Source organism: Notolepis coatsorum (genome assembly GCF_963971535.1).
Source record: "Notolepis coatsorum genome assembly, chromosome: 15".
Taxonomy (NCBI): Eukaryota; Metazoa; Chordata; class Actinopteri; order Aulopiformes; family Paralepididae; genus Notolepis; species Notolepis coatsorum.
This window is the reverse complement of record NC_140179.1, coordinates 64,633,105-64,647,778: the sequence shown is the minus strand read 5'-3', so window position 1 is coordinate 64,647,778 and position 14,674 is coordinate 64,633,105. Positions and strand designations below refer to the sequence as shown.

The 14,674-nt window shown below is 45.8% G+C and overlaps 1 protein-coding gene across 1 annotated transcript in view; it reads left to right on the top strand.

Moving 5' to 3' along the window:
• Positions 1 to 14,674, top strand: part of LOC311241382 (voltage-dependent calcium channel subunit alpha-2/delta-1-like) — a 334,844-nt gene that overhangs the window by 288,207 nt on the left and 31,963 nt on the right. The window contains 9 exon segments of the mRNA XM_084330186.1: positions 1,788 to 1,840; positions 1,842 to 1,870; positions 2,796 to 2,802; positions 2,804 to 2,859; positions 4,066 to 4,184; positions 4,334 to 4,405; positions 7,693 to 7,760; positions 8,718 to 8,756; positions 9,028 to 9,099. Coding sequence (XP_084186312.1) covers positions 1,788 to 1,840; positions 1,842 to 1,870; positions 2,796 to 2,802; positions 2,804 to 2,859; positions 4,066 to 4,184; positions 4,334 to 4,405; positions 7,693 to 7,760; positions 8,718 to 8,756; positions 9,028 to 9,099 — 515 coding nt within the window.

Sequence of the window (14,674 nt, the reverse complement as noted above, 5' to 3'; positions counted from 1 at the left end):
GCTGAAGTGAGAGAGGGGGAGAGACAGCTGAAGTGAGAGGGGATGAGAGGGGGGGAGATACAGCTGGAGTGAGAGGGGGGGAGATACAGCTGAAGTGAGAGGGGGTGAGAGGGGGAGATACAGCTGAAGTGAGAGGGGGGAGAGACAGCTGAAGTGAGAGGGGGAGAGACAGCTGAAGTGAGAGGGGGGGAGAGACAGCTGAAGTGAGAGGGGATGAGAGGGGGAAATACAGCTTGAAGTGAGAGGGGGGAGAGGGGGGGAGATACAGCTGAAGTGAGAGGGGGGAGATACAGCTGAAGTGAGAGGGGATGAGAGGGGGAGAGGGGGAGATACAGCTGAAGTGAGAGGGGGGGAGAGGGGGGAGATACAGCTGAAGTGAGAGAGGGGAGAGACAGCTGAAGTGAGAGGGGATGAGAGGGGGAGATACAGCTGGAGTGAGAGGGGGGAGATACAGCTGGAGTGAGAGGGGGGAGAGGGGGGGGAGATACAGCTGAAGTGAGAGGGATGAGAGGGGGGAGATACAGCTGAAGTGAGAGGGATGAGAGGGGGGAGAGGGGGGAGATACAGCTGAAGTGAGAGGGGGGGAGATACAGCTGAAGTGAGAGGGGATGAGAGGGGGAGATACAGCTGAAGTGAGAGAGGGGAGAGGGGGAGATACAGCTGAAGTGAGAGGGGATGAGAGGGGGAGATACAGCTGAAGTGAGAGAGGGGAGAGACAGCTGAAGTGAGAGGGGATGAGAGGGGGGAGAGACAGCTGAAGTGAGAGGGGGGAGAGAGCTGAAGTGAGAGGGGGGAGAGACAAGCTGGAGTGAGAGGGGGGAGAGACAGCTGAAGGGAGAGCAACATGCATGGCTATACAGCAGATCGCTGCCTCCCAGTCCATGGACCATTATTCACCACAGTGGCCATTTTTCTCTCATGTCATGCTCAGGTTGGGATTCCTTTTTTTTTTTGGGAACTGGGTGGAAATAAATACCAAGCTGGGCATTTAGGGTGTAACACAAAAGTAATGTACTAGTAGTGTAACTTGTTATTTTGTCTTTTTTTTTTACAACCTTAACACTGTTCATATCACATTTTCATGAGACAAGGGAGTGAGTTATTCCACAATAATGATTATGATTGTATATTATGGCCTGAGACATGTTGAGTCATTGTCTGGAATACAAGTTTCAAGGTTTTAATCCCCCCTCTCTCTCTCTCTCCTCTCTCTCTCTCTCTCTCTCTCTCTCTCTCTCTCTCTCTCTCTCTCTCTCTCTCTCTCTCTCTCTCTCTCTCTCTCTCCCTCTCTCTCTCCTCTCTCTCCTCTCCTCTCTCTCCTCTCTCTCTCTCTCTCTCTCTCATCTCCTCTCTCTCTCTCCGCTCTGTGTCTCTCTCCTCTCTGTGTGCATGTCTCTCTCTCTCTCTCTCTGTCTCTCTCTGTGTCTCTCTCTCTCTCTCTCTCTCTGTGTCTCTCTCTCTCTGTGTGCGTGTCTCTCTCTCTCTGTCTCTCTCTCTGTGTGTGTCTCTCTCTGTCTCTCTCTGTCTCTCTCTCTCGCGCTCTCTCTCTGTCTCTCTCTCTCCTCTCCCTCTCCTCTCTCCCTCTCTCTCCTCTCTCTCTCTCCCTCTCTCTCTCTCTCTCTGGTTATTATCTCTCTGGTCCCATGTGAGTTATCTGACTCATAGCAGGCTACTTGGTCAGTGTCTGAAACAACAAATCTCCTTCTAAGATGAGTCACTTAAACTCACTAAGCAAGAAAACTCACTCGCTGTGATCATTTTTCAAATAAAGCTTGATTGTATTCCAGGCAACGTGGAGCTGGTGAACAGACTGCTGTTGGACGCTGCATCACATCCGATCTGATCAGATCTGGAAACAGAAAGAGCTACCGTGAGTCAAAAAGTCGGCCTGAGTGGTTAGACAGTGAGGGCCGAGGGCCAGAGCGTAACGTGGGTCCATGTGTGGCTGACATTGTTATTATTTCTCTAAATGCTTCCGATGTCATGTTTGTTAACATTATTAACTTGACCTTACTGAAAGCAAGTTCTCTCCAATTCACTTTTTTTTGTATCCTCTTTTTCTCCGCTGATTTTAAAAATGTTCTCCCCATCCCAATTTAGTTGTTGTGCCAATTCCCCCCCCTCCCCTACCTGGTCGTTGTGCGCATGTTCCTCCTACTGGTCGGTACAAGGGAACCCTGATGTCTACCGCATGCTTCCTCCGACACATGCGGAGACAGCCAGTGGCTCTCTTTTCACCTGGCAACGCCGGATTACCACCCACGACTTCCCTCCCCCTAACTCAGCCAAACGAGTTAGTATGACGACCGGCCCAAGCCGCAGGGCAATGCTGACTCCGGGAGTCGAGACCGCAGCCTCTTGCATTGGTGACGAGCGCAATCTCCGCTACGCCACCCGACCGCCTCTCCAATTCACATTTAATCAAAATACATACGAATAGACCAATTCCAATCTCAAGTCTCTGGAACCCTTTAGAACCCTTTAGAACCCTTCAGAGGGCCAGAAAGGACTGCCCATGTGCCCATGAGCAGCCCTGGTCGAGCACCAACCCCACACGCTGAGCACAGCGCTTCTCAAACTGAGTCTAAATCATGTTTCACGGCCTCGTGGAATGCAGCCTCGGTTATTTCTCACCCCGCTCGTCCGTAATGAAGGGCCACAGTGACAGGAATTTAACACAGATGGCTGAAGTATTTTGAAATGACTATAAATGTCATCCGAGCATTAAGTGCATTCCAAAGTTTTTTTTTATATAGCTACAGTCTTACAGGCGTTTAATCTTTCCTGTCTTTCAGGAGCGGTGGTCTTGGCCAAGTTTGTTGCCACCGATGGAGGGATCACACGGGTCTATCCCAGAAGGTACTGTTCACCAGGGGTGTAAAGTACTTGAGTAATTGTACTTTGTTACAATACTTAAGTACTGTTTTGGGGATTTGTACTTTACTCAAGTATTATTAGGTTTGTATACTTGGACTTTTACTCAATTACATTTCAGCAGAAAAAAACATACTTTTTACTCCTTACATTTAAAATGCAGACCTACAAAGTACAAAGTACAAATCTCGCAGGTCCAACAATTTTAATTAGTAAATTTGTTTCTCTGGCCGAACTAACGTTAACGTTATTAATCCTGCGGCCGCTCTTTATTTAAAAACAGCCAATCAAATCCCCATCAATGGAAAATGAACCCGCCCATACCCATGCTGATTGGTCCTTGTGCAAGACTAGAAAGCGGGACCTTTGATTAAACACCTGCTATCAGAAGAATAGACAGTCAGAGTGACGAGCTACAGAAGATGGCCACAAATGATAGTACGAGTGACGAAGAGGACGAAACGGAACATTTCATTGCCCCGGAATAAAATAAAAAATTTACTTTTACTTTTTAGTACTTACGTACATTTAAAAGTAGAAACGTTTTGACTTTTACTCAAGTGTGTTTTTAGCCAGATACTCTGACTTTTACTTTTGAGACGGTAGGCTACCCATACTTTCACTTACGTATAATTTCTGGGTACTTTTTACACCCCCTGCTGTTCACTATGACACGGTTCACTCTCTGTTCACTATCTGTTCACTATCACACTGTTCACTATGACACAAGTAGACCGGGTAATATATACTACATGCATGATTGAACTGTTTTGATAAAAACACTAAACACATGATTCTTGTAAAAGTATAGAGGCTTTACACAATAGAGCCAGAGGCTTGTTTCCACTGTCATCACAATAGAAGAGAAAAGTAGAGAAGAAAATAGACCACATTTCTCTTGGACTGTGTTTTTATAATAAATCAGTTTTCATATGGTCTGACAGCGTAATGACAGTGTGTGTGTGTGTGTGTGTGTGTGTGTGTGTGTGTGTGTGTGTGTGTGTGTGTGTGTGTGTGTGTGTGTGTGTGTGTGTGTGTGTGTGTGTGTGTGTGTGTGTGTGTGTGTGTGTGTGTGTGTGTGTGTGTGTGTGTGTGTGTGTGTGTGTGTGTGTGTGTGTGTGTGTGTGTGTGCGTGCGTGCGTGCGTGCGTGCGTGCGTGCGTGCGTGCGTGCGTGTGTGTGTGTGTTACAGTTCTGGACAGTATTGGACAGAAGATGCAGAGACATATGAGTCGAGTTTCTATAAGAGGAGTTTGGACAACGATCTATATGTCTTCACGCCCACACCATACCTCGCTAACAAGGAGAATGGTGAGTAATGACCAACATTCATGTGTGTGCGTGTGTGTGTGTGTGTGTGTGCGTGTGTGTGTGTGTGTGTGTGCATGTGTGTGCGTGTGTGTGTGCATGTGTGTGCGTGTGTACACACAATAATACATTTTCTCTTTCTCTTCTTGCAGTGAGTGATGACTCAGTCCTGATGAGCAGAGCTGTAGATATTACTCTAGATGATATCACACTGAAGCCTGCAGGTGAAGACACACACACACACACAGACACACACTCACACACACAGACACACACAGACACACACACACACACACACACAGACACACACACACACACACACACACACACACACACACACACACACACACACACACACACACACACACACACACACACACACACACACACACACAGACATACACACACACACAGACAGACACCACACACACACACACACACACACACACACACACACACACACACACACACACACACACACACACACATACATACATACATTCATACAGTCATTAAATAATCGAATCTAATACATACATACATACATACATACATACATACATACATACATACATACATACATACATACATACATACATACATACATACATACATACATACATACATACATACATACGCATGCACCACACACACACACACATTCAGACATACACAGACATACACACACACATACTTGCACACATGTATTCCCTCATTCTCCATTAATTTCTATCTTTATGTTCAATCTGTCACTCTGGCACATAAACCATCTTGCCATGTCAGCCTGTGTGATCGCTGGCCAGGTTTCTCCTCTCCGGGTCCAGGGGAGTCGAGGTAACATGAAGGTCTGTCATGAATAAACATCACAACCCAAGAACACGGGAAGTCGGTCAGACTTGGGGGTGCAGGAGTCGGAGATAAATAATAATAATAATAATAATAACGTCATATTAACACTTTGATCGTCGGGGTTAAATTCATAATTTACCATCCCTGTCTGACCGTCAGAAGGGGGGCTATGTGAGACTGTTGTTCATTGACTACAGCTCAGCGTTCAACACCATAGTCCCCACCAGACTGGTGGACAAGCTGATCGAGCTGGGTCTGAGCTCCGCCCTGAGCGCCTGGGTACTGGACTTTCTGAGCGAAAGACCCCAGGCGGTCAGGGTGGGGGATCAGACCTCCAACACCATCACCCTGAGCATCGGGTCCCCCCAGGGCTGTGTTCTGAGCCCCCTGCTGTACTCACTCTACACACACGATTGTGTGGCCAAGTTCAGCTCCAACTCCATAGTGAAGTTCGCAGACGACACGGTGGTGGTGGGGCTGATCTCGGACAACGACGAGAAGGCCTACCGGGAGGAGGTTGAGGTACTGGAACGCTGGTGCCAGGACAACAGCCTGCTCCTGAACATTGGTAAAACCAAGGAGCTGGTCGTGGATTATAGGAGAGGACAGCAGGAGACACACACACCACTGATGATTAACGGGGCTACCGTGGACAGGGTGAGCAGCTTTAAGTACCTGGGGGTCCACATCTCAGAGGATCTGACATGGTCAACACACATAGACACAGTAGTAAAGAAGGCGAAGCAGCGCCTCTACCACCTGAGACAGTTAAGGAAGTTCAGAGTATCGGGGAAGATACTCCAGTCCTTCTACTCAGGAGCTGTAGAGAGCATCCTGACTGGAAACATCACTGCCTGGTATGGAAACAGCACGGCACAGGACAAGAAGGCCCTACAGAGAGTGGTGCGCTCAGCCGAGCGTACCACGGGTATTGCACTACCTCCCCTGCAGGTTCTATACAACAAGAGGTGCAAATCCAGAGCCTGCAGAATAATGAAAGACCCCCACCACCCCAATAACAGCCTGTTCCAGCTGCTGAGGTCAGGCAGACGCCTGCGAACCCCAGCTACTAGGACAGAGAGGCTTAGGCTCAGCTTCTTCCCCCAGGCCATCAGAGCCTTGAACAATGAACATTGAGTGCCACAGAACACTGAACTATCCACACACAAGCACACATGAGCACACACACGACACGCACGCTGTGCACTAGCAGCCACTTTAACACTTTAACATGAGCTGGCACACACTCATGCCGCACTCACCCACACTTATTGCCAAAAGGAAAGGCCACTTTAAATTAGTATAGCAACATTAACAGTGTATTGCACTACCAAAGCTACCTAGCATGTCCTATATGCTCTGTAAATAACTATGTACAGATACCGAGATGTCACACCATGTTACCTGTTACCTGTTATTGCACAATGTTGTTTTTATTGGATTCTATTATATGTTGTACCACTGTATTGCACATCGTTGCGGGCAAGACCACCCGCATTTCATTGTATACTTACACACACACATACTTGCACACATGTATTCCCTCATTCTCCATTAATTTCTATCTTTATATTCAATCTGTCACTCTGGCAAAAAACCATCTTGCCATGTCAGCCTGTGTGATCGCTGGCCAGGTTTCTCCTCTCCGGGTCCAGGGGAGTCGAGGTAACATGAAGGTCTGTCATGAATCAACATCACATCCCAAGGACGCAGGAAGTCGGTCAGACTTGGGGGTGCGGGAGTTGCAGTTACACTCCCCGCCAGCTGGAGCACCCCCCGCACCCCCACTTCCCGCGCCCCTGTCACAACCAGAACCTGAAGATTCCTCCTGAGCAACGTCAGAAGGATCCACCCCTTCCTGACAAAAGAAGCCACCCAACTCCTCGTCCAATCAACAGTCATCTCCCCCCTCGACTACTGCAACGCACTGCTCGCTGGCCTCCCGGTCACTGCCACCAAGCCTCTTCAACTCATTCAGAACGCAGCGGCCCGCCTGATCTCAAACCTACCGAAGTCAGCCCATGTCACCCCACTTCTCAGGGACCTGCACTGGCTCCCCATTGCTGCATGAATCCGCTTCAAGGCCCTCGACCTGGCATACCGTGCGGCAAAGGGAACCGCTTCCGCCTACCTCCGGTCAATGGTCTCTAACTACACACCCTCAAGACCCCTACGCTCTGCATCTTCTGGCCGCCTCAGACCTACTTCTATCCAAGCTCCGGGAGGGTCATCAAGGAGAAGCCGCCTTTTCTCAGTCCTTGCCTCACAATGGTGGAACGAACTGCCCACCACAGTTAGGACAGCCGAAACCCGTCCAATCTTTCGCCGTCGACTAAAGACGCACTTCTTCAACCATTATCTGAAATGGATTTCTTTTATATAATAACCCTAATTAACCTTACTGTCATGCACCTAATAAAATAACCTACACTGCACTCAACACTTTGATGAACATTGTTACTCAGCTGATAGAGTTGTACCCTTCCTGCTGTCTTGTTGTACAAAACTTGTAAGTCGCTTTGGATAAAAGCGTTCAGCTAAATGACTAAATGTAAATGTAAATGAAGGTCTGTCATGATTCAACATCACGTCTTCTTCTTGTGTTTCCCTCACTAGTGGTGGGAGTCAACATCATGTCTTCTTCTTGTGTTTCCCTCACTAGTGGTGGGAGTCAAGCTGGACATCAGTTCCTGGATGGCCCGTTTCATCAACACCACCATGAGAACGGACGTGAGTACGAGTCCAGCGAACGGGACTCGGGGGTCGTGTTAAGCCTTTATTAGCCACTGAAGACATGTTTCTGTTTATATTTATAAATAGCTGCTCGAGGCGAAGCGCTGGACATGGCTGCTGTCGGGGGTGACTACAAACTCTAGAAGTGTGGTTGTCTTTAGCTAAAAGTTGAAATATATATATTTTTTTGTATTTCTTTTTTTTATTATTTTTTAAACAAACATATAAACAAACATGACAACACACGATAAGATATACAAGCATTAATTAACAGTGCATATCCAATGAAATCACCATTTAGTTAAATGTCTTATACAGGATATACCCCTAATACCTGTTATCTAGTAGTTGAAATATTTTTGTATTTTTTGGAATGGAATTATTAATAAATGTCACATGAAGCACATTCCCAGGTTGTTTTTGTCCTGGGAACTGTGCCCGTGTTAAGCTCGGGTGTTGGCAACGCGTGATAGTGCGGCATTTCCATTTAAACAAGTGAGAGAGAACAAATAAAAGCCCGCGCTCAACAGGTCCCTTGTGGACATGGCCCCTTAACACACACCTCCTGTTTACTCACTTTTCATCACTCTTCATCACTCTTCATCACTCTACTGCAGGGGTTCTCAGAGTTGTGGTGACTGAGGGCCAATTTAGGGCCCCAACGTTGCATTCAGAGAAACATGAAACAGTTGCCGTGCAACCAGTAGCATAGCAAGCTTTCAACAAGCTGTCATTCCTAACTCGACAGCTCAGCCCATGGGGCTTAAAAAGCAGAGTGCTGTGTGATGTTGTAGGCTGCTTTAAAACTGTATTGGATCCGGACCAAATGAAACATTTACACCTTAACAACTCATCGCGGGCCGACCAGAACCGTGTCCAGGTTCTGGTCTACTGCACACGCACAGTGGGGACTGAACAACGATTCATAAATGATCTTCTTTTTTCTGTTTGTAGTGCCATGATGAGATCTGTGGATGTCAAAGGAATGATGAGGTAAGACGGTTTGATCGGTAATTGATTGATCAGTTAAAATGTGGCCGAAACCTTTTGGATTGGAGGGCTAAGCAGCTAGAATGGGGCTGGTTAGGCTATGGGCTCAAGAATGGGACATTGATATTTTAGAACATTTCGAATTTTAAGAAAAATAATAGTTGTCTTATATGTTTCTTTGCTATTATATCAAGGTGGTATGTTATTTCTTAGCCCCATCACTGTCCCCCTTCATATGACAGTGGTTCAATCCAATGTCTTTTTGTGATTCCAGCACGTGGACTGTGTCATTCTGGATGACGGGGGTTTCCTGGTGATGGCCAATCGAGATGATTATGTAGATCAGGTGGGCTTCTACAATTAGATCTCACTCACACACACTCTCAAACTAAACATATACACTTCAAAAGTTTTAAATGAATGAGTTGACTCATAACCAATATCAAACCAAAACCAACCCACTGCTTTACGAGTTAATCTGACATCTGTCCTGGGTAAAACGTGACAGACCGAGGTCAAATCAACCTCATCAATCTCTTAACCTTAAAGGGTCATTTTGTAGATTTTCCTATGTATACCAGTGTCTCGAGAGCTCAGCCGCATCAGCACCCGAGCAGACCCCTAGTGACATCACAGAGGGGAGAGCAGACCTCTAGTGACATCACAGAGGGGAGAGCAGACCTCTAGTGACATCACAGAGGGGAGAGCAGACCTCTAGTGACATCACAGAGGGGAGAGCAGACCTCTAGTGACATCACAGAGGGGAGAGCAGACCTCCAGTGACATCACAGAGGGGAGAACAGACCTCTAGTGACATCACAGAGGGGAGAGCAGACCTCTAGTGACATCACAGAGGGGAGAGCATTACGTCACAGAGAGGCAGGGGTGTTGTACTTCGTTACAATACTTAAGTACTGTTTTGGGGGATTTGTACTTTACTCGAGTATTATTAGGTTTGTATACTTGTACTTTTACTCAATTACATTTCAGAGAAAAAAAATACTTTTTTACTCCTTATATTTAAAATGCAGACCTACAAAGTTCAAAGTACAAATCTCGCAGGTCCATTTTAATTAGTATATTTGTTTCTCTGGCCGAACTAACGTTAACGTTATTAATCCTGCGGCCGAACTTTATTTAAAAACAGCCAATCAAATCCCCATCAATGGAAAATTAACCCGCCCATACTCATGCTGATTGGTCCTTGTGCAAGACTAGAAAGCGGGGATCTTTGATTAAACACCTGCTATCAGAAGAGACCGTCAGAAAAAAAGTTTTTACTTTTACTTTTTAGTACTTAACACATTGACCGTCAGCAGCAGGGGGCGCTGATCCCCCTTCAGCACCAGGTCTTTATTCAATGGATATAGTTTTAGACTGCGACATTTGCGAGTGCTTAAAATATATCTTATATTATAGCTATGGGTCTAATACACCCGTCGATTGTCAGTGAGTTGCTTCCAGTCAACATGCACAAAACAGATTGTTTTTTCATCCGTACATTTCCGTTTTATACCGCGTGCATACATGAAATGGCCCTCGTAGCGCGCCGCTCCCCCCGCCGCCTCCTGCACTCAACGGTAAACAGCCACACACACAGATAGCTTTGATCGCGGGAGAAAGAAATATCAGATCAACGCAAGGTTTTATATATACAGTAGAGTCATTACCTTGTCTCTGATGTAATGCAAAAAAAAGAATCCAATGATCTGATCATAATTCTAGTTATCCACAGCGATCGTGTCCCCGACATTACCGAGCGTTACACATGAACGGGTGGGCGGGGTTAGTGTCCCATGCCATCGTTATAAAGGCCTGGCTCGCCTGAGTATTTAAACCCCGCCCCCGCGGATCAGATCGGCTCTGAAAACACACCAGACCATTTTCAATGGAGTGCAATAGCTCCGCATGGCAGTAGAGGGTGGTGTTGACCAGCTCAGACAGGGTCTGAAGGGTCTGCAGACACGAATTATGAATAGATATAGCGAAAAAACGAAATAACTATCCCAAAAACGAGTATACTCGTTCTTGGCAATTAATGTGTTACGGTAGATTTAAAAGTGGAAACTTTTTTACTTTTACTTGAGTACTTTTGAGACGGTACCCATACTTTCACTTAAAGGTCCCGTGTCTTATAAATGGCATTTTCCAGTGTTTAGCATTGTTTTCTAGCAATGTGGGTTTGTATCAATGGGGTCTGTGTCTCTAATTCTCATTTTGGCTCATCAGTCCAGTCTCGAGTTCACGAGATCCTCCCTCACTGAACTAAGCTATTCTGAATTTCGCGTACCTGTGACGTCCAAGAATTCTCATCTGCATAACTAACGCCCCCTCTATGGTTGTAGAACTAACGCCCCATCTATGGTTGTAGCCACACTCAACCATTCGCTCAACAACAGAGCGAGTGGGGGCGGCCGGGTAGCACAGCAGACTAAGCGTCTGTCTACCACCGCAGAGACACTGGTATCGAATCCGGCTGTCAGCGGTGCCTCCGGCTTGGCCAGCCGTCATACTGACACAATTGGCGGTGTCAGCGGGAGGGAAGCCGGTGGGTGGCAATCTGGTCGTTGTAAACAGCGACTCCTACAGGTCGGTCAGGGCGCCTGCACAGCGAGGGAGGGAAATGGTGAAGGTAGTGTGACCTCCCACGCGTTACACTTCACCAATGAGAGTCCGCGCTGTCAGGTGAAAAGAGGCTGCTGGCTGTCTCCTATGTATCGGAGGAAGCATGTGATAGACTTCAGGGCTCCCTAGACCGACCAGTGGGGGGCACATGCACACAACGACCAGGAAGGGGAGGGGGGAATTGGCATAACGACTAAATTGGGATGGGAGGAAAAATACAGAAAAACAGGAGGAGAAAAAGTGGATAAAACAAATTAAACAGCGAGTGGAAATACTGACACTTCCTCAAACGGGTTGACGTGACGCGGGTGCCGACAGAGAGAGCAGAGAACAAGCAAGCGAGAGGGAGAGAGAGAGATAGAGAGGGAGAGAGAGAGAGGGACATGGAGCACCCCACACACACACACTCCCGACCGTGTGCAGGGAAGCACACACACTCAGTCGGGAGCACTCGCATATCACTGTCAACCTGCTGCAAAATATCATTGCGCACGCTCCCACGCGCGTGCCCGTATTCCGATCTGTGCAATAATATTCACAGGGGTATATATTGTCATTTGAAACAAGTTACCAATGCATTATCCTGTGAGATTATGCCCCGCGGCGAAATTAATTAGTATCCCCCTCAATCTCTCTATGTCTCTCTCTGTCTGCCAGTGCTGTGGGTGACTCTCACTCAAAGCGCTTATGGGCGGAGCCCAGCCCAAAACAGCTTGAAATCTTGAAGTGGAAAAATGCTGCTTTAGAGTACTTGATTAGAAATACAAAACAATGCATTTAAAAAAAATAAAACTTACAGATGTGTTCCATAGACTCACAGGAATTCTGTAACATTGCCCAAATAATGAAAGGAATAGCAAAACACGGGACCTTTAAGTATAAATTCTGGGTACTTTTTACACCCCTGCAGAGAGGAGAGCCTACCTCTAGTGACACTTAACCATTTCTTCAACGTTCCTCAAGTTGGGCCGACTTCAGTTGAAAATAGTTAAGTAAATATCTCCAGTTCACTAGAGGTCTGCTCTCCTCTGCGTGAGGCAGGACATGGTGGTGAGTTGTTAGGCCCGAGGCGCAGCCAAGGGTCGTTAGACCCCCCTAGGTATGATCTAATTCGTATAACACACAACTTCAAGTGATGTAATGTCTTTTATACAATGGCCGAATTCACCCAACCTTATTGCTATACAATAAACACACAGTAATTGAAGCATAATGGAGATTTATTCACAAAACCATCCGCAGAAAAAGTAGGTCCAAAAAAATTAAAGTTGCCTCTGTGTCTAGAAGCAGAGGGAGGTGCTTCAAAGCATGCCATCTAACAACAAACTTCATATAAATCCTGCAATGTATTATTGTTTTGACAATGGGTCATGACAAACCAATTACATAATCCAACATTGTGTAAACAACTAACATATTCCAGTTAGCGGTATCTTTTTTAAATTATTCGTTACGAATATATCCATACTTCCATTGTGTCCGGGACATCCAGTGAAATCGCTTTGTGCAACAGTGTCCTTTTGCAGAGGCAGGTTGCTACAAAGCATGCCATCTAACAGTGAAGTTACCGGTTGTTATTTGATTGATTGATTGATTGATTGATTGGAAATTGTATTAACAGATTGCAGAATGGGTACAATACAGTACAGCTCAATACACACAATTGTTAAGGGGATGCAGACCAGAGAAAGACTTTCGTCTTGTTTACATTAGGGTCCCCCATTTTCAATGCATCATAGACATACATGACATACAGATAGACAGTACTGCTACATCTATACATTTATGACATACCAGATTTACAAATACAGTACTGTTTTTGTAGGGTGATTATGGTTTATTGATGGTAACATTCCCGGTTATAGTGCAGTTTGTGAAAAAATCTGTGTCGTTATTTTGCCTCTTAGCTGGAACAGAATTCTCAGAACCTTTTGCACCTTCTGCAATGCGCTTTTGTGCAGATGAGCCTGCAAGAACATGGCTATAATTTCGCCTGTCTTCAAAATTTGGGGTCCAATATGATTGCAGGGAAGACTCACATTTATGGCCAGTAACAGACATAATATCCCTCGATTGGAAGCCTGCATTCGTAAATGTTTGCACAACGGTGCTTCTCAAACAATGATTGGTGTAAATCGTGTCGGTGCCCACGGCTTTACAGATTCGGGGTAACATGGAGGCGAGGAAGTTGACTCCCATCGGGGCTTTTGTAAACCTTGTGGGGGGAAACAGTGTGTTAATAACATTCTACAATGGCATGCAAATCTCTTGATTCTGATTGCAAACAAACCTGTGCGGGACAGTGAAATCGTGTGACAGTGTCCTTTTGAAGGAGAGGGAGGTTGTACAACGAATGCCATCTAACAACACACATCATATAAATCCTGCGATTTATATTTTGTTTCACAATGAGTCATGACAAACATACATTACATAATCCAACATTGTGTAAACAACTAACGTATTCCACTTGGCTGTAAGAAATCGTTATGACGCAATCAATACATCGATTCATAAAGATTATTGTCCGCCATGTTGGTTTCATTCACAAAAAGGATGAATGGCGGAGTTATTCGAAAAAAAGTTATTCGGTTGTGGGCGGGTTCTGGGGTCACGTGGAGTGTGTTATACGAAATAACAACGTCTGAAACAACTGTTTCAGCCAATCAGAATCAAGAAATGTGCATGCCATTGTATAAATGGTGTTTAGAACATGTTAATGAGTTACATGGTGTTTAGAACACGTTAATGAGTTACATGGTGTTTAGAACATGTTGATGAGTTATATGGTGTTTAGCACATGTTAACACTTTAACTGCCACACACGAGATATCTCAGGTTTATTTTTATGTGGTTGAAAGCCACTCACGAGATTTCTCTGAATTATTATTATTTTTTTTTTTTAGCGATCTGAAATCATATTGCATCACGCGAGCCTACCCGAGTATACACGAGCACCGCCGGAGATCATATGTGGAAAAAAGCGCCCCCTATCGTCTTTCAGATGACATAAGGGATTTTGGAATGGACTCAATGAAAATGGATGGGGGAAAAAAACCGGTACTCCACATTTTCCAGTCCACTGATCCAGCCGGGGTTACCACAGTTCATTCTGGAGCCTCTGAGCCCCGCTGATCATGGAGTTCTACTGTATCGCGTTGGATCTATACACTTATCGATTTTTTCGAATGGTGATCAGGAATTGGAATAGACCAGTTGGATACCATCTGATGTCAGGTAAGGACTCTATGTTATCAGTGTTAGGATAATCAGACTAATTTTGATGAAGTTATAAG